At 52.8% G+C, this 19843-nt stretch overlaps 1 protein-coding gene across 7 annotated transcripts in view; it reads left to right on the top strand.

Annotated features, from left to right (window-relative positions):
• Fas2 (neural cell adhesion molecule fasciclin 2) overlaps positions 1–19843 on the top strand; it is a 143706-nt gene that overhangs the window by 46496 nt on the left and 77367 nt on the right. For all 7 annotated transcript variants that reach the window (XM_077628010.1, XM_077628009.1, XM_077628006.1 and 4 more), the window contains exon 2: positions 631–796. In XM_077628010.1, coding sequence (XP_077484136.1) covers positions 631–796 — 166 coding nt within the window. The remainder of the gene's footprint in view (positions 1–630; positions 797–19843) is intronic.

The following is a 19843-nucleotide window of genomic DNA, read 5'->3' as shown; positions in this document are numbered from 1 at the left end:
AACAAAGTGTCTGACGTCTCATAAGAATTTAACTAATTAGGCTTCAGTTATTTTCCTTTAATATGGGGACTAATTCAGATATAGTGCAACTAATATTTTTGAAAACAAGAAGAAACACACATGCACGCCTGATTTCATTACAATATCCTTAAAAACAAAAATGTTCATTTCAAGACTCGCGTCTCCTCTTAATGACGTCACATCATTTCGACCAATCGCAGGTTTTGCAAGGCCGCTTCTTTACATTATAGTGTAAATAGAATACTTGTATATAGTACCTCTCTCGCACCTATCCTTTCTGCGTGTCCCCTCACCTCTTTCACTTGATTTCTCCAGTCTGCGAATTGGCTTAAACCTGTCGCGCGCCCTTCTTTGACTCGCCATTGTGAATCTTCCTTGTGCAAAATGGTCTGCGCCGTGCAGTAGCTTCTCATAACTGCATGGAGCGGTCACTTTTTTTATTTACATTATTATTTGTCGTCAGGTCCGCACTAATGGCCGAAGCCCTACAACAGTGGGATTAGTGGGGAAAAGAGAACACTGACAGCAGCAGCAGGAATACAGCAGTCGCTGCAATCGTCCGCTGCGACGCGTGACTTCAGCTGGCGGTGCCTTCTTCTCTTCCCGCAGCATCGTACAACTGCCAGTCGCAGCCGAGCCTGGTGATCAACCCGATCGGCGAGAACAAGACGGAGCCCGCGGGCACGGGCTTCGTGCTCTTCTGCACCAAGGGCGCCGGCGAGGCGGACTTCACCAACTTCAAGTGGACCGGCCCCGACGGACAGGAGATCACCAGGTGAGGGCCCGCTGTCCTCCGTGTCTGTCGCAAACCTGTCCGGCGTGCTGAAGCCCTTTCCGCCTGTTCAGGCGCGTCGAGTAGTGAGAAAGGCTTTCAGGTGGCACACCTTTTCTGCGCGGGTTTTCGTGTCGTGTCGGCTCTTCGTAAAATCATGGTATGCCTGCAGGCTGAGCCTCCCATGGGCAACCATCGCGCGCGTGCCGTTATAAAAAGGGGAAGCAGGCGCCCAGAGGCACACCGCGTATTGTTTTCACAGTGGCGTTTGCAGACACATTGCATACAAGGCCATAAAATGTGCCCGTGTTTTACAACAGGACATAGACCAGGGTTCGGAAACACGTGGCCCCACTGCGCTGAGTATTTCCAGCTTTCTTAATAATAAATAATTGGTTTTTGGGGAAAGGAAATGGCAGTGGAGGGCTCCGGAATAATTTCGACCACCTGGGGATCTTTAACGTGCACTGACATCGCACAGCACACGGGCGCCTTAGCGTTTTGCCTCCATAAAAACGCAGCCGCCGCGGTCGGGTTCGAACCCGGGAACTCCGGAATCCAGCTTTCTTCCCGAACTGCACTGCCAGTAACGTCTTGGTTTATTTCCCGGCAGCATCGCACCTCTCATAGCAGCGTTTACTCGACAGATGGTGGCTCGAGTCGATTATTGAGAGAAAAAAGGCACTACTTGTCCTTCCCTCTTCCTCGATATGTTTAAGCACTTTCCTTCAAAAGTGAGACTCAACCGGAGTACTGCCGTTGTCGCGTTAACGCTGCATACGCAGTACTTATCCGCTGTTTGGAAGCGACCGCTCTTCCTTGTAAATCAGCGGCTGGCTGCACAATTTGCGCGGAAACCTTCTACATTATTTCTCGACGTAAGTCACCATTTAAACTTTGAGGCGGCAGAAAAACCTTCTTCGCTCTCTTCCCCGGCTACTGGCTCATGGGAGACGAAATGTTGTCAGTGCTGCCCGCGCAGCGAAAGGACACCGGTGGTACAGTCGAACTCTGATATACCCAACTGGAAGGTGATGCGATGTATCTATTATTCAGTATACAAAAACAATGGCGATAGATAAGCTTATCTAACCTAGAAGCCAGAATAGATTGCACCCACGCTTGTGGCGCGCGCTTCTTGAAGCGACATGCTGCCCACCGTCGCTGTGCACCGCTCGCGAGGCATGGCTAGGCCTAACCTGCTTCGCATCAGCGCCGCTGCGGCAGCTGCTTTGGAGGCATTCACTGCCTGTCGTCACCGGTACGCTGTAAACAATCGCTCACTAAAATCGAAGCTAAGTTGGTTGGTTTCCGCAACGCCTTCGGTACAGAGAAGGACGCCACGCGAGGGTCTCCGCGAAGCTTTTAGTAGTTGGGTAGACTGGCTCCACCGCATGACTGCAACGCGGCGCGGGAAATGGGTGCGGGGCCTAAGGCCACCGTCAAACGCACACGACATTTGCCTCGGCGTGCGGTTTCACAGTGTTAGTACCAGCAGCTGCCCAAGGCCGTTTTGTCTAATGCAGTTGTGTTTTTTAATATGAGTAATAACTACCGGTTTTGAGGAAAGGTATTAAGGCAATAACTGTCTCGCATATCTGTGGCCATCTCAACCGCGCCGTGTGGGAAGGGATCGAGTGGGGAGTGAAAGGGGGAGAAACAGGTTTGCGAGGTTGATGGGGGTTTCCCGTCCCAAAGCGTCAGGCTGTGAGGGACGCCGTGGTGAAGGGCTCCGAAAGTTTCGACCACCTGGGGTTCTTTAACGAGGCGTCCGTATTTGAGGGCGCCGGAGTACAGGGTTCGAACCCGGCCGCGGCGACCGTGTTTCGATGGAGGCGAAACGCAAAAGGCGGCCGTGTGCTGTGCGATGTCAGTGCACGTTAAGGATCCCAAGGTGGTCGAAATTATTCCGGAGCCCCCCCACCCCCCCTCCCCACACTGCCGCACCTCTTTCTCTCTTCCTTTTTCACTCCCACCTTCCTTCCTCCCCTCAAGGCGCGGTTCAGGTGTCCATCGAAAAGTGAGGCAGTTACTGCGAAATTTCCTTTCCTCAATAATAATAATTGGTTTTTTGGGGAAAGGAAATGGCGCAGTACCTGTCTCATATATCGGCGGACACCTGAACCGCGCCGTAAGGGAGGGGATAAGGGAGGGAGTGAAAGAAGAAAGGAAGAAAGAGGTGCCGTAGTGGAGGGCTCCGGAATAATTTAGACCACCTGGGGATCTTTAACGTGCACTGACATCGCACAGCACACGGGCGCCTTAGCGTTTCGCCTCCATCGAAACGCGGCCGCCGCGGTCGGGTGCGAACCTGGGAACTCCGGATTAGTAGCCGAGCGCGCTAACCACTGAGCCACCGCGGCGGGTTCCTTTCCGCGAGAGTCGACCCGCCGCGGTGGCTCAGTGGTTAGGGCGCTCGACTACTGATCCGGAGTTCCCGGGTTCGAACCCGACCGTGGCGGCTGCGTTTTTATGGAGGAAAAGCGCTAAGGCGCCCGCCCGTGTGCTGTGCGATGTCAGTGCACGTTAAAGATCCCCAGGTGGTCGAAATTACTCCGGAGCCCTCCACTACGGCACCTATTGCTTTCTTCTTTCAATCCCTCCTTTATTCCTTCCCTTAACGGCGCGGTTCAGGTGTCCAACGATATATGAGACAGATACTGCGCCATTTCCTTTCCCCCCCAAAAAACAATTATTTCCGCGAGAGTCACAAATTTTCGGCTGGCGATGTCTCGAACGACGGCAGCGGGCCTCCGTCGGCGACACTGGCACTGGTTCCCGGTGTCTTTTGTGTGTCCTACAGCGCCAGTGCCGTCGGCGACAGCGCCTCGCCAATTGACGTCGTGCGACGACGGGTTGCAGCGCCGCGTACTTGCGAAAGGCGCTGCTCTGGGGCGTCAAGGCCGCCGCCTCTCCGCGTTATTACTTGGCCCCCGCCACCCCCTTTGCCCCTTTTCTTGGGCTGCGGCGTGTGACTTCAGCGGTCGCTTTCCGTCGTATCGAGAGCGGCTGTCCGCCGGGTGTCGTCGCTCTGCATCCCGTCTGCCGACCGATTGCACCGCGGGGGCCACGCGCAGTCCATTGTACGCGGCTGCCTCGGCCGACCGCAGTGACTCACTTTTCTGCCCCTCTGCGGAAGCGAGACGGTGGATGGCATTGCCGGAAGTCTGAGCCGTGTTCAGCCCCCGGGCACTTTGTGCGTGTGCGCACAGTGAACGCCAGGGTGCCCGTTTCTTCTAGGCGCGTTATGCCATCAGAGCGCGGCGGCCGTGTTTGAGGGGCTTTAGGGCGTCCGACGCTTGGGAGTGCCCCTACCTTTTGGGGCGACGGTGGTGGGAAGCTGTTCGCTGCGCTTTCCGCTCCGCTAGCCCGCTGGCGGCGGTGCATTTACTTAATTTCTCCTTCTTCGCAGCTTGGCTCAACTTCCGGAGTGAAAGCGTAGCAAATGTTGAGCGAGAGCAGTAATTCACTCTCCACTTTCAGGAAAGGAGCCACGCCCACGTGCCATGCTCGCTTATGTTTACGCCCGTGAGGGGTGTGTGCTCAGCAAAGAAATCGGTGCACACGCACGCGTGGATAAGCGCCGAGATGTTCTCCATTCGTGATCTGTTTGTCCGGGGTTGCCTGCATGCTTGGGTGTACTATTGCACTATTCAACCGTTCTCCCGGGGCTTACGTTACGACAAGGGTCCTTCGCGCAGTGCAGTGTTCCTAGTCGTGGGAATAGATCGCTTCCCTACCAAACCCGTCCAAATTTGCTTGTTCTGAGCTTCTATCTATGCTGCGTCATGTGTTAGCATGCGTAGGCATTAGTTTAGCGCGCTCAGTGTCATCGCTGTACGGCGCTCAATAACTGGTTTTTCGCACTTCACGTCAGTTTTGGAGCCTGCGAAATCGCAGCTCCGTCCATCCCTGGGTGAGCTTATCCACGAAACTATGCAAATCTTAAATCTGTAATATCTGTACATATGCACCTTAAGAAGAGTCTAACTTTTACTGAGGCTACTTTTACCATTAACCATTAGGGTCACCTCCAGTTTTTTCAGGCCCCCCTTTTCCCTGCAGCACTCCTTCAACACGGAATGAGACAATTTTGGTTTTTAATATTCCCCGAGGCTCAGTAAAATTTTTTTCCCCAAAGTTTACCCCTCACATTTCCCGAAAAAAAAAGGAGGAAAGTTCCCCGAATGGAACGCAATTGACTTGGATCAGATAACGGTGACGGTTTATCCGACGAAGTAAGACAGAAATAAGAACAGCCACAACAGCCACGTCATGTTGCAGTCGCACCCTTGAAGCTCGCCTCAGAGGCTAACCAATTTTCGTAAATTTCGAAAAGGGGTTTGATCTCGAGGCATTAATGAACCACTTCTCTTTCACCGGATTCCGAAAGTGGACAAGCCCGCACGTACGCACGTATTTTGTGCGAGTGTTTGTGGCAGTCACGCTGCCGCGTGTAGCACTCTTACGCGATCAGCCTTGGTTCACTCATCGGTAAAGGTATCTACAAACACTGCACCGCGTTAAGACCGGCCGGACGGAAGGCGCGTTGATTACGCAGCTACCTACAGGGACGCGGATTGGTGACCTCCTTTCCTCCGGAGCGCGTACGCTTGCTTCCATTTGCTTGCCTAGTTTCGCCAGCTTTTACGGCCGCAGCAGCCTCTGACGAGCGCCGTCGGATGTGCATCTTAGCAGCTATCGGTGACCTTGTAACCTGCGCCAAGGTCCACCAGGAGCGCCGTTCAACGGCCCGGTGATTCTGCCGAGCTGTGAAGCGCGGGCTCCGGGGCGTAAATCGCTTTCTCGTCCGCCAGCGAGCCAAACTGCTGGCTAAAAAAAAAAAAAATCTTCGTTGTTTGCAAGGTTCTTTGCCCTGAGGAGTGCAGCGTCCCTGTAGGTTGAACGTTCCTCGTGGGTAGGACCGGTAACCCCTGTGGGCACGGCATGGGCAACTTTGGGAGGACTGGTAAAGGGTGGTCATGAGCGGTAACGTTTGCGTCGTACGACGGCATACCAGTGTGAGGGAAGTGCAACTGAGGCTGTACGGTGGTGGATGCCGAGTTCCTTTGCACTGCAGTAAGCTTAACCGACCTGACTACGATGAACTCCGTGGCTTCGCCAAAATTGCTTAATCGAGAAAGTGGGGGCTGTGCAGGTAGGCGAGCGCACTGATCACGATCTCTAGGGAGCGCCGCATAGCTTTCCTGTGCCGCTGCGTTCGTCGCACCAGGAACGTAAGCGGGCGTTTGACCATGGGCAGCCTGCAGTGTAGTCTGCGTTCACCCCGCCCGTCTGTTTCTGCTATGTAAGCACAGTGCTTGGTGCCTGTGCATCTATAGCCTGCGAATTGGAATCGCGCATGTGGTGTGTGCGGGAAATAGTAATAGCAGTTAACAGAATTGGGCTTTTAAACATTGAGTTAATGCCTGCATTCAGTCGTGGTTAAGTCATAGTGCAGTGTTCTCTCGTGTCTCCAGAGCCCCTTGGACAGTCTCCTTTTCATCTCGCAGTTGCAAGACGAGCGCCTTTTAGTGCAAGTCATGTTTTTCGATTACACGGCATGCACAAAGAGAAGCATGCGCGCACTTTCACACGCCTCACGGACCGAAGGCTATCTTTGTTTCACTCGATTACTGACGGACCAGGGTTCTGGGGTAGCCAGAAATTTCGCGGGGCCCTTTTTGCAAAGCGGCGAGAACGGCGATCGAGCTGCTGCATGCGTGTTGTGGCAGATGACAAAAGAACTAGCTCGGCTGTTTTCGTCCCGTACCGTTCCGGCGCGCACGTCCCGGACGCTAACGCATGGCATCAACAAATGTACGCGAGCAGCGACGCTTGGGCGTTGCTTCGTGCTGCTTTTGCGCTCCCTTGGCTATCGGCTTCCGCTGTGACGATGGCTGCGCGGTAATTGCGAACCTGTGGCGGGTTCGTGGGAAGTACGCGTCGTTGGGCCCTCTCCCTCGCGTACGTTCTTCCTCGCTCGCTGCGGCGCGTAGTTGGCCTCGTACTCACGAAAACAAAATGGCCGCGATGGCGTCGTTTCAACACACCAGCCTGTAGTGTGCGGTGTGTGACGGTCTGGGCGAGTCTTTTGCGCCCAGCGCTGCATCAACTCGATCACATAGCTTGCAGTTAAGCAGCAACACCTAACGACAGGTGGGAATTTTATGAGAACGTGCAAGAGCTAAAGCGATCATCCCCATCGGGTCTCTGGCACAAAGACGTGTCAGCCTGCTTTCGGTTACGCATCGAATACTGTATTGTCATATGTCTCGTCAGGCAATAAAGAACAAGAAATAAAGAAAAAACGTTGGTGGCACAACGAATAAGGGCTGCATTTTTGAAAGCGGGCGACCTCATTTCGATTCCTCCTGCTCAAGTTTTTATTACCTGGTAATTAAGAGCAGATATGCATCATTTGCCATTTCTTTTAGGCTATATATAGGTTCCTGAATGCTTTTTCCGTACGAAAATCGCCGTCTAAAAAGCTGTCAGACGAGCCGGGAGGCGAAAGCAGGAGTTTGGGTACCGCTTTGTGAGCGCACTTAATCGGGCGTTACGTAAGCGGTCCGCTGTCACCGCTGGCCTCCACCCCGTAGTGCGTGTATATATGAACGCATTGTTGCCGAATTGCGTGTCTTCTGGCAAAGCGTTGCGTCCGATGGGTGCCACGCCTCCCGTCCGCATATTCGCTCACTCCTCGGCAAACCACTGCTAGTGGGATCACGGCCGGACTGTGGCTCAGGCTACGAGGGACGCCGTGGACTCGCGCGCGCGTCTTAGGTGAGCTTTGCGTGCTCTGTGCTCGTCTGCCACTACTTGTTTCAAGTGAATTAAAAATACCCGCATATTGAGACCGATGTGCATGCTTCAGAAGTGCCAAATTGTGTTTAAAGAAAAAGTCGTTTCGTTGTTCCGCGTATTCACGGACCTCTCCGAACCTTGCGCGGTTGCAGCGGTACGGCATCAAAATAAATGCTACGTCCATAAATTTTCTCTTGACGCCTTTGGTACACTTAATTTTCTTCATACCCACTAAACGCTGCCCGCTTTCGTTATAACGACTCATTTGATGTACACGTTGCTTTGCGCGAACTCTCAGCGTTCCGAGCATGTTTGCATTTATCTTTAGAGAACAGCCGGCCATATACAGAGGTGGGCATTTGACCTCAATAATCTGGACCTCACCTCACCCTCAAAAAGATTTTTCCGACCTCACTCAACCTCAACCTCGACTGATGAGGTTGAGTGAGGTCGGAAAAATTCTTTTCCTTAGACTCCCTCACCTCACTTTTCCTGAGGCCACTGCTGACCAGAGGTGGGAAACCTCATGAGGTCGACCTCAAGCTCAAAATGACCTCAACCTCACGTCGTGAGGGTGAGGTTGAGTGAGGTCGTCGTTCAATCAGCTCGAAGTTTTGAGGTCTAGACTTTTTGCAGTTGCCTCCGACGAGTGCCGCTTCCGAAGCGGAGTTGCAGCGCATCACCGCAGTGTTCATGCAATGACGCTTGGTGTTCGGTTTCCCCTGTTCCGACAACCGGATGCCACAGTTCCCTCTTAACTTCCGGTGCTGCGCCGTAATGTCCGTTCAGTCTGACCCTACAGGAAGACGCACCCCTCTGGTCTTCCCGGAAGGAGTGTTATGGTGTCTTTGACTGGTCGCTCCCGCGATCCGGTTAGGATCTGGCAGAGTGGGAGCCGCTCTCGCTCTGAGCGATAGCGAGACTAGTCAAGCCGAACGGTGAGCGAGTTTTCAGAGCGGAAGCGCAGGAGGCAGAAGGAGCACGTAACTTCCGGAACCACGACGCGGCACCGCTGCAGATGTCAACAGTAGCCGCACGTAAGGCCCCTTGATTACCTTTAGCCGCACGTGGTCGCACACAGTTTGCATCGCGGTCGTCGCTTAGCCCGTATCGATCGCTAGCCCGGCTTTCCGTCCCACGGCACGCTCATTTTTCGAACATCGCCTTGTGGATAGCACTGCCGTCCTCGTCTGAGCTGCTGCTGGAATCGTTGTTGTCAAGTAACGGAAGCACAGACCGCGTTCCTAGCGTATGTTTTTCCCGCGTTTCTTGAACATTTTGTCTCGCACAGCGCGGCACCCGCAAAACACAACGCAGCAAGCGTGACTGCGTCAAAAGCCTACACTTGCTTCTGCCTACGCGTAGGGGACGCCGAGGCCTCGAACCGCTTTCGCGAAATGGCGGAAGTGGCTCTGTCACGTGAACTCATCTCCGAGCCGCTCCGACTTTTTTTTCTCGGAGCGCGTCAGAGCACTCTGAGCTGGAGGCGAGCGCTCAGAAAGAACCAACCGAATGTAGTCAGAGCGGCCGGTTTCGAGCAGCCGAATGTGCGGTCGCCTCTCAGAGCGCTCTAGAGCGATCTAAAGCGACCTGTCGAAGACGCCATAACTGTCCCCTTTGCACTGCTGGCGTAGCACCCGCCTGGCTGCCAGTCGGCTCAAACTCCCAGGAGCGCTGAAAGCACGTAACTCACGTTGACCCACGGTAGCTTTGTTTGATGCCGCAAGCAAATAATTTCAATTTTCTAGCTCTCTCCGGCATAGCGAGAATGCTCTTTTCAGTCCTCTGTATGTTGCCTTCGAGAACACTTAACAAGCTGCGACTGTATGTAGTACACCAACAGATGCACGTTGTATTTATGTCTGGGTAGAAGCAGGCGGCTTGTTTTATTAATGCGAAAGCATTAGTTGGCTCACTTTCAAGGTTATATCCGGAAAGAAGTATCCGCAATAAACGACGCCATGCGACGTCACGAGCCGACGAGTCACGCGACGATGATGATATCACGCACTTAACGATAAATAATATAATTAGGTTACGCTAAGTCTAATTAGTATAATTAGTGATGCCATCATGTGAGTGTGCCGTCACACCAGGTCACGTGACAGCGTTGTAATGTGCTATCAAACCTAGTCACGTGACGACGTTGTAATATGACTTCGCACCCACTCACGTGACAATGATGTAATTTCTCGTCATACCAGGCACCCTGCACCCTCCTTCCACCCGCATTTCAAGGTACATATGGAGCCCACATTACTACACATGCGCGCATGACGTATTACAAACAGTGCCCACAACCCGGTCCATATTAATAACATTCGTACTGTACAGCAGGTAAACGCACCAGTTCTCATGTGTGACATACTGCAAAGATCATGCAACGACACATGCCTTTGACTCTCGAGATGATGGCGATGATGATGATGCTAACAGTGCATCCTTATGAGCCCGGGGAAGTCTGATTGTGTCAACGGGTCTGAGCTGGCCAGTATAGCCTCCCACCGCTCTAGAGAAGGGACTGGTAGTAGGTCCGCCGGTGGCGGCGCCTTTATTGCAGCCCCATAGAATGTGATCTCGCCGCATTCTTTGCAAGTTGGATTGTATTGTGTTGGGTACATGTGAGCTAGTTTTCAAATCCTGGGTATTCCCCGATGACTCGGTGAACACGCGGCATTTTGAAAGAAAAGTCTAGATTATGTCTTCGAACACTGTGCCAACTATTAAAATCACACGGGTCAAAACAACTGGTCTAGAGTGGGCAGCGTGAACCGCTCTCTGTCCAGAGCACCATGGCTCTCCGCTCAAATTTCCCCGCAGCGAAATCTTTTTCCGAGCCCCCCCCCCCGAAAAAAAAAAAGAAAAAAACACGCCTCAGTACTCATGTGCCTCAACAGAATTCTGGGCAACATTTCTTCAACCAGTCTGAGACGAGCTGCTTTAAGGCAATCACTTGTTTTCCTTCAAAACACCTAATCAATGGTACGCCAGCATCCTCGACGTTTTGTATACCCACGAGCACCGCGCGGGCATTCTGCGAAGCCGTTTAAGGTGAACGATGCATGGGTCTCTGCAAAATAGTTAAAAGAAAGATAACGTGTAGTGCCTGGTCGTCTGCAAGGCAGGCCGCCAACCTAACTGATCCCACACGAGAAAAAAAAGAGACAATGATTACAAACTTACAAACAAAAATCGCACACTAAAAAGAGATGCGAACAACAGTGTGCCCCATTAAACGTCATATTAGAAGGTTTGAAAAAGCGACTCAGCAGCACAGCGCGAGCATGTAATCAGTTCCATTCACACATCTTCATTAAAAAAAAAAAGGAAAAGGAGTCAGCTACCACATCACCATACATTCATTATAGTTTTGCATTTTTTCGCCGCTGCAACACCGCTATGCTGGTGCGTTCGCCTCGAGTTGCAGAGTTTCGTCTTAATAAGCGAATTTCCGAGAAGGAGCAAGGAATAGCAGACCAAAGGGAGGTTATTCGGAAGGACAAAAAAGTGAGATTTTATTTGAATCTTCTTGCATTACGGAACGAGAATATACAGAATGAGTGTGAGATTCGAAAGGGGAAGTCACCGATCAAAACCGTCGACAGTGTTATACAGTTTTTTCTGGCGTCGTGCTTTTTTCATCAAATCAGCAGGTGTCCTTGTTAGGAACCACCTGAGTCACATTTTCTGGCCTGTGCCGACTACCCCAGTTTCTGTTAAGTCAGTTTGTCAGCAGGATCCCCTTTATTCGACTGCGAGGCAAGAGCCATGATGTCAGCGCCGGCAACGAGCATGAGCACGAAACAGTACTGCTTGGGGCCATCCGCGCTGCGTTGAATTTACTGCGTGCTTGTTGGACTTATGTGCTTGCGGCATCAAACAAAGCTACCGCGGGTCAACGTGAGTTATGTGCTTTGCGCGCTCCCGGGAGTTTGAGCCGACCGGCAGGCAGCTATTGGTTCTACGCCAGCGGGGCAAGGGGGAGGGAGAGTGTCGTGCTGTGAGTGTAACGCTCCTTCCGGGAAGACCAGAGGGGTGCGTCTGCCTGTAGGCTCGGACTGAACGGACATTACGGAGCAGCACCGGAAGCTAAGAGGGAACTGTGGCATCCGGTGGTCGGAACAGGGAAAACCGAACACCAAACGTCATTGCATGAACACTGCGGTGATGCGCTGCAAAAAGTCTCGACCTCAAAACTTCGAGCTGATTGAATGCCGACCTCACTCAACCTCAAACTCATGCGTGAGGTCGAGGTCTGATTTGCTGGCCTCACTCACAAAATTTCGAGCCGTCGCCGACCTCACCTCACGACGTGAGGTTGAGGTCGACCTCGTGAGGTTGTCCACCTCTGGCCGTATCAGAGTTTGGATGAGGCCTTCGCACAAAGAAGTAGGGCCAGAGAATGTTAGAAGTTCTCCGGTGCAGGGCCGCGCGGCGACGGGCGCACCTCGCGGGCGTGTCCGTTTGTGTGCGTGTATACCTGCGCGTCGCGGGCGTGGGTTCCGAAGGGTGAAGTGACCTTGTTTGCGACACGGGCTGTTCGTTTTTGTGGCTCTCGAAGCGCGCTTGGCACGTGTCGACGAACCGAGGAGGTTCCGCGAGGAGCGCCATTAGCAGTTGGCAACGAGGAATGCAGGTTCTGCCTATGCGCCTGGTGTCTGCTGAGCAGGGAGGACGCGGGATCGATTCCCGATGTGAAACGCAAAGGAGGATGTCAGGGGCCAAAGTTAGCCCAGAGCACTGCATCGCGGCGCCTCTTCTCTCTCCCTTCTTCACGCTTTCTCTCACGCCGTGGTTCGGGTGTCCGCCGATAGGATTACCCATCACTGTGCTGCGTGCATAAGGGATGGTGCGGTGTGCCCGCGCGGGGCCCGGCGCGTACTCGTTACAGATCTCTCCGAAGGAGCGTCCAGCTCCGTTTGCCTCTTTTTGGAGAATGGTTTGGAGAGTACACGCTCCCGGAAACAGCGCGCAGTTCGCGTGTATTTAGTTCTTTTTTTTTTGCTTGTTCCTTCCTGTTCTTGTTCCTGCTTGGATTACACTCTTGGTTCACAGCGGCCTGTAACGAAGTGTGAACTGTGCCCAGTAGTAACTGTTCGAAGCGCTTTCGTGGCCAGTACCAGCTCGTGCCGTCTTGGCCAAAAGTAACCAGGTGGCGGCATTTGTTTGTTAGCGATTTTTTGGGGCACCCGTTGAGCTCTGAATCGGTGTAATGGTCCTCACCTCTTTGGGGATGCCGCCGTATAAGGGCCCCGATGTGCGGCCGAGAAGAAAATCCCGTTGCCTGGTTACTTTTGACTAAGAATGTGCATACACGGAGCGGAAGTATAAAGGGGAGCACGTTCTGAACATTCAGCCAATGGTCCCAAGAGTGAGTGCCAAGCGCACTCGTTGCTTGCTAAGCTGATTTCCCGTGGACGAGTAATTTTTCACCATCGGAGCGAAGAAGTCCTTTTTCTTTTGCGTGCTGACTCTTTTTCGTTTCATACTGCGGCTGCCTACACCATGGTTCAGTTTAACAGACACCATGCTTGGTTGGATGGAAGTGTGCTTCAAAGGGCACGTTTGGCACGACGCACATGGCGAGGATCAAAGTGCACTCGTAGACTCCACGCTATCAGCATATTCCGGCTCATATTTGTTTTGGTGACGTCTGAGGGTGTTGCAGTCTAGTACTCCATATTCGCTCGGCTTCTGCTCGCATCCTATAGCATTCCATGACTACAGCGCAACGAACGAGACATAGAAGGAGGACACAGGCAGGGAAACGACACAGCGCTGTGTCGTGTCCTCCTTCTATGTCTCGTTCGTTGCGCTGTAGTCATGGAATATCGTAACCAAGTCGCCCAACAACTTATCATATAGCAGCTCGCTGCTTCCGCTGGCGACTGAGCAGCCGTAGGCTCATCACTGTTAACCGACGATTTCACATTTCGTTTTCACTTCTCTGCATTTTTTCCCCGTAATTTCATCCTAGCACACTGTTGTGCAAAACGTTGGTTCGTCATGTGTTCTCCGGGCCTGTCCTAAAGCTGAGCAAGAAACCATACGTGGACGCACATACAGCATGCAAGTGTCGCAACTTGGATCTTGCCGCTTCCAGCGAGTTAACGTGGGGGCTGTAAGGCTCACTTCTTTGAAAACGAAAATCGTGCCCGTCGTTACCGATGCCGGGCAGAGTTGCGCGAGTCGGACTGCTGCTGTGACTGTTCTCTTCCTGCGCGCGCTTATTCACACGGGGCCTCGGGAGACTCATTTGCTGCCCTCCGTCTTCGGCCGTGCGTTGTCATAAATGAGGCGCGGGCATTGCAAGGCCATTTTGCTCGTGGGTGCCGACTAGAATTTCTCCCCTATTTATTTTTCTTCCGGCCTTGGATCTCCGCTCATGAAACCGCCGCGGGTGCGCACAATGGAGAATGCGGAGGCGGGATATGGTTGCCGAGCACAAAGGGGAGCCCTTTTAAAACGTCATTTCGGATGGCATACCGGCAAAGAAAAAAAAAGGGGGGCTTTTCACCTGTATCCACCGTGCGGCGGCGCTCTTTGCGCACACGTGCTTTCTTGCCTCGCGCAGGGCGTTGTTACCGCTGCTGCGTAATCGACGCCGACCATCGGTGTCTGCGTGTGTCGTGAACCATGCTTTCTCTGTGTCTCTCGCGACTCGTTCCCAGCGCGGGCAAGTTTCGCCACAGAAACGGTTGCCATGACAACGCAGGCTGGCGGGCGTTGAGTGAATGTGAATAGCACGTATGTGCGCGTGCGAAAGAGCCTTCAGTGGTAATGGTTCTTTTACAAATGTGCGAATAATAACGATCCCAATCGGCACCTACTTATTTTACCACTGAGCAGGTGCTGCGCTTTACCTTGCGTAAGTCAAGGGAAGACGCTAACAGCGCTATCAACTTGCGTGCGCCTTGTATCCTTGGCTGGTTTCTTACTGACCGTACAATGAAATCGTGGGAGTTAACCCCTTCTGTTCATCATCCTGATGCTTATGTTTGGAGCAGCAAATAATACGCTTGAAGTCGACATCGGATGAGGCGAGCGTCTTGATGCTCGCTAATTGCAGCTTACGAGGTTTTTTATTTATAAAAAAATTATAGATTGTAAGCTGCTTGTTTTTTGAGCTCAAAAATGGGCGCATGGTTGTTTGGCTTGTCGGTCCGTGGGTGGAAGCAGATTTATCACGTGGTTAGAACCAAGCGCGAAGCATATAAAAGTGCATTCGCTGTCATAAGGGCCGCATAATTATTTCCATATGATAAGGGGGTCGTGTGTGTGCTCAACGGCCTCGAGGTACGGCGCAATGTTCGCGGTGATGCCCCTGCCCCTTCCTGCATCCTTATTCGGGAAAAAAAGTGTTGAAGCCAGTTTCGAGCGGCGAGTGAGCCACGATTCTGCGCCAGTTCCCGCGGGTTTTCCATCCTTCGGAGCCCGCTGCTGTTCGCAAGAAGGTGGCGCATAAGGTGCGGTGGGTTTAACGCCCTAAAGCTACACGTTAGAGAGACGCCGTAATGGAGGGCTCCGGACCCATTCAACCACCTGGGGCTTCCCGCCGCGGAGGATATTCCGTGAATCTTGCAGTGATCGCCTTTGTTGAGTGATTGCTCGACAGCGTCTACCCGAGCGCAGCCATGCGCCTACAGAGGAAGTCTGCGCAGCTTTCTCGTCTTTTCCCGGTCCGAGTCCAGGGCGGATTTTTCTTCGAAGAAGCCCGAGTAAGGCAACCGAGTCTACACGCCTGTGGGTGCAGTAATTAGCGGGCGCGTGCTGCATCGAAGCTTGCACAGACCGATAAACACAATCTATAGATGAGCTGTGCAATGAGGGACTCCCCCACCTCCTCCTCCTCTTTCCCAGGATCAAGTTCATGGGTCATGTTGAAGGTTTACCCTTTGTGTTACATAATTTGTGCCCCCCTCCCCCCCTGAAAAAAACAGCTAAGGCTCAGTACCGGTCACGTCGCTCATTCAGTCTGGAATGACCGTGCAGTGTAAACTATTTTTAGTGACTGTTTTGCGGAAAACTGTGGAAATGCAGTACGAGCATTCATCGGGAGTGTTTTAAGCACAAAAATGTCACCGAGACTTCCAAAATGTGCGTTAGAGATCCCCAGGTGGTGGAAATTATTCGAGCCCTCCACTACGGCGTCTCTTTCCTCTTTCACTCCCACCTTTCACCATTCCCTCACTGCGCGGTTGAGGTATCCACCCAATTAGTGAGGCAGTTACTGCGCCATTTCCTTTCCTCAACATTTTTTTGCTAGGCGCAGTAACTAACACCACAGTTCTGTTCAAACTTATGCAAGTGAGCAACTTCCCTGGACGATATACCTCTTGAGCAACTTTTCTTAGCTGCATCGCTTTTTTTCTTGCCGGTCAAAAGTCGGTGTTGTCACGCGGAATCGGCGACCGGAGAACTTTCGATAGAGCGCAGTCTGGCGCATAGAGAACCATCCTCGGGCTCGTTTCGTTCGTATAGGTCGGAGTGCTGAGGCTGTTCTACTCCGCTGTTTTGCATATTACCGCGCAAGCCATCTAGACTGTATAAACAAACTGCCGGAGATTGTGCAGCGTCCGGTATACTCCGGCTGTGTTCGCTACAGTGTTTGAGCGTAACGGCGCGACAAATCACTTTGGGCGCCTCTGCATTCTGCAAATTTAGCTACGAGAGACTCCACTGCACACACGAGACGCCCGCCCTGCAGTTTTCCTGCCTGTGTTTTTGCGATTGCGCGTGTATAAATTGGCCGCAACGATAATAGTTCTGCGGTGTTCGGCAATTCAGCGGCATTGAATGGCGGCGTCGACTTTCGCTTTGTGTTATCTGGCACACGCGACCATTTGCCCTTGCTTTCAAAGTAGCTCCTCCCTTCTGAATGCCCGACTCTGACGGAAGATCTGCTCGTTTTTTTCGCGGAAACTTTGAGCCAGGTCTCCAGGGAAAGATATTTAGGCTTGAGGGGCGCGCCCTATTTTTCCATACAAAGTGACAGGCAGCGTAGAGTATAATGCCGGTTAGTGCGTTTCCTTGGGTATAGTTCATGCGCTCTCTCCCCACTGGTTGTCTCGGCTCTTGTGGGTCGTGCGGCGCTGCTCTTGTCTACATCTCCGGATCGTCGAGCCACAGGGCTGTTGCGTGCGGGGTGCGCGAAATGGTGAAATGATGTGCTGAAGATACCCGCCGCGGTGGCTCAGTGGTTAGGGCGCTTGTCTACTGAGCCGGATCCGTACTCGCGTTCGAACCCGACCGCGCACCGGCCGCCTTTCGATGGAGGCGAAACGCAAAGGCGCTCGTGTGATGTGTCAGTGCACGTTAAAGAACCCCAGGTGGTAGAAATTATTCCGGAGCACTCCACTACGGCACGTCTTTCTTACTTTCTTCTCTGAGTCCCTCCTTTATCTCTTCCCTTAAGACGCGGTTCAGGTGTCCGCCGAGATATGCGATACAGTTACTGCGTCATTTGGTTTTTGAGAACCAACTCATTTATTCTTTTTGTGCTGAAGTTGTTAAGCAACCTTGTCCGGAAGTAGGTGCTTCTGCTGGTGTTGGCCGATCAGGAGGAGCGCGGTGGTGCGAATTCACCGTGTCCGTGTCGCCTTTCGTAGACGTGTTGAGACCAATTTCGTGAGCCCGGCTGTTATTGCGCCGCGCGCGACGTAGTCAATACGCGCACAAGACGTGAAAAAAAAAAGAAAATTGAAACAGTTTGTCTGCTGGAAGCACTACAGATGGAGCCGTGCGGGTGGCACAAAGCTAAGTCTCGGAAGCCTGGCAAGGCCTTGGCTCGTGGGCACGTTCATACTTGCGAGTCGCGAAGGGCGTGCGGCTGCCTGCAGTGTGGTTTGCGACCGAGGAACGGCTCGACATTACCGACGTTCAAAATATAGCAAGCGCAAAGCGCTTTCCGGAATGGACTTGCTCGAAACGAGAAGTTGTCGGTCTGGCAGCGCGCGGTGGAGAACAAGCTTCGCGTCACTTCCGGCGCCTCGCCCATTGGATTGGTTTAGCGCCTTTGTGAGTCGGGTCGCAAGGTTGGAAAAGGGAGCAGCTTGCGACCGTTGCTTTTGGCCCGAAGCGGGTCGCACAGGCTCCGCGACTCGTGTGAGCGCTCTTTAAGGGGACCGAATACTGTCCAATACGTGTCATGAGATACGGCGGAAATGAAAAGATCGCGATGCATATTGTAAGAATTAAGCACGGCAATATCAAAGAAACAAGGATTTATAATTTTAATTTGGCATTGAACATCGCATAAACACCCATCTTGTGGTGAAACCTGGCATTATCACTGTAACCCACCACGATATCTCGATAAAATATCGCTTATTTGTCTTAGGTCCTGTTTTTTTTTTTCTTCCACGAGTGCCTGTCATGTTTTATTATAGTTTGCACTCTTTTCCAGTGCGCCCTTCGATGAAACGCAACGTTCCCTTGACAGCGTCGACCATGCACTTTTTGTAACTAGATGGCGCCACAGTGTTTTGAATTTCATAGATGGAGCAGGAACCACGGTCCACTACATTTTCATCCGACGGGGAGCACACAGCTGTGCTGCAACAGCTTTGGGTGCGGAAGCTAAAATGGACGCTGGTCTATGCCAAATGTATCTTATTTCCCGTCTGGTGGTTGAGATTTTGTATTTTGGTAGAGCAGTTTTGCCGACGTGTCATCCCCATCGCGCTTGCTGATCATGGTTTCCAGCGTCGGAATACATAAAATCGAGCGCATGCACTGATTTAAAAATTCTCGGTGAGAATTTCCTGCGGCATTTCCAATAAAACCTCCGCGGAATACAACACTTTAGACAGCAAACTTTCTGTTGTGCCGAAAAAAGTTGGGCCCTTAAAATCCGGTGTTCTGTCCCTTCAAAAAAAAAAAAAACGCCCCGCCGCGGCGGCTCAGTGGTTAGGGCGCTCGACTACTGATCCGGAGTTCCCGGGTTCGAACCCGACCGCGGCGGCTGCGTTTTTATGGAGGAAAAACGGTAAGGCGCCCGTGTGCTGTGCGATGTCAGTGCACGTTATAGATCCCCAGGTGGTCGAAATTATTCCGGAGCCCTCCACTACGGCACCTCTCTTCCTTTCTTCTTTCACTCCCTCCTTTATCCCTTCCCTTACGGCGCGGTTCAGGTGTCCAACGATATATGAGACAGATACTGCGCCATTTCCTTTCCCCCCCGAAAACCAATTATTATTATTATTATTATTCAAAAACATTGCGGCGGAAATCGGGCGAGCGCCCAGAACTCGTCAGGCTTGCATTTTCCCCTGGACAAAACGCGAAGTAGGCGTTTGTGTCGCACATCTTACGGTGTCCGCGTCTATGCTGGCGCTTTACGAAAGGAACAGTGGCCGGTATTAAGTTGAGTAAACTTGGACCGCCTGGAGGCTATCAGCCAAGAATAGCTGCTCGGGCAGACCTCTTGCGGAGAAGACCGCCCGGGGAGAGATCGGCATCAGCAGCAGCAGCAGCGGCGCCGCTGACTGGGCAGCCTGTTCTCTGAGAAACACACGCGCGAGGTTTCACGGCAAGCCATTGCGGCTCTGCCTGCTCCCGCTAACCCTGACGGGCTTGGCGAAGCTTCACCTTGGCGCTGCGTTGACAACCAGGAAAGCGCAGGTCACGCGGCGCGAAAAACGCGAAACGCTTCCGTTCGTCGACGTTGTGCGCTCGGGCCGTGGCAGTGCCGTGGGAGCACTGCAGCTCCAGAAGCCGCTTCAGCCGAGCGGGCTCTATCGGGAGCGGATTACTACGACGACGCGGTCCCACCAGTGGTCTGGCCGTCGGCGAGGGGTTGACCGAAATGCGGAACTGTACTTTGTCCGGCGTAAGTAGCGCGTGCGCCCTTTTCACGCTATCATCTCGGGGCGCACTCTATAAAAAGCGCTCCATCGGCGCCAGCCGATAAGGCCGCCGATGCCGTATGCGGCAGCAGTGGTGGTCCCCCGTTTCTCGTGGGAACGCGCCGAGTCCTGGAATACTCGCCTCTGTGGTTCCGCGTCCTGGAGTGTACGACGACCGAAATTCGCCGCGTTTTTTATGCGAAGCATATTAACGTAGGTTTCGGGCCTTCGCGCGACGCCTGGCGGTGGCCACCATTGACCCTGAAGTGGGGTCGCGTGACATGACGTCACGTGATGACGTCACACAGGCTGCAGATGGGGCCTCATATTGCGCCGTCGGTCGCCTCCCGGCGGTGGCCACCATTGACCTTCAAGTGACCTTGAAGTAGGTCACGTG

This window comes from Amblyomma americanum, chromosome 6 (genome assembly GCF_052857255.1).
Source record: "Amblyomma americanum isolate KBUSLIRL-KWMA chromosome 6, ASM5285725v1, whole genome shotgun sequence".
Taxonomy (NCBI): Eukaryota; Metazoa; Arthropoda; class Arachnida; order Ixodida; family Ixodidae; genus Amblyomma; species Amblyomma americanum.
This window is presented reverse-complemented; position numbering and strand designations above follow the sequence as displayed.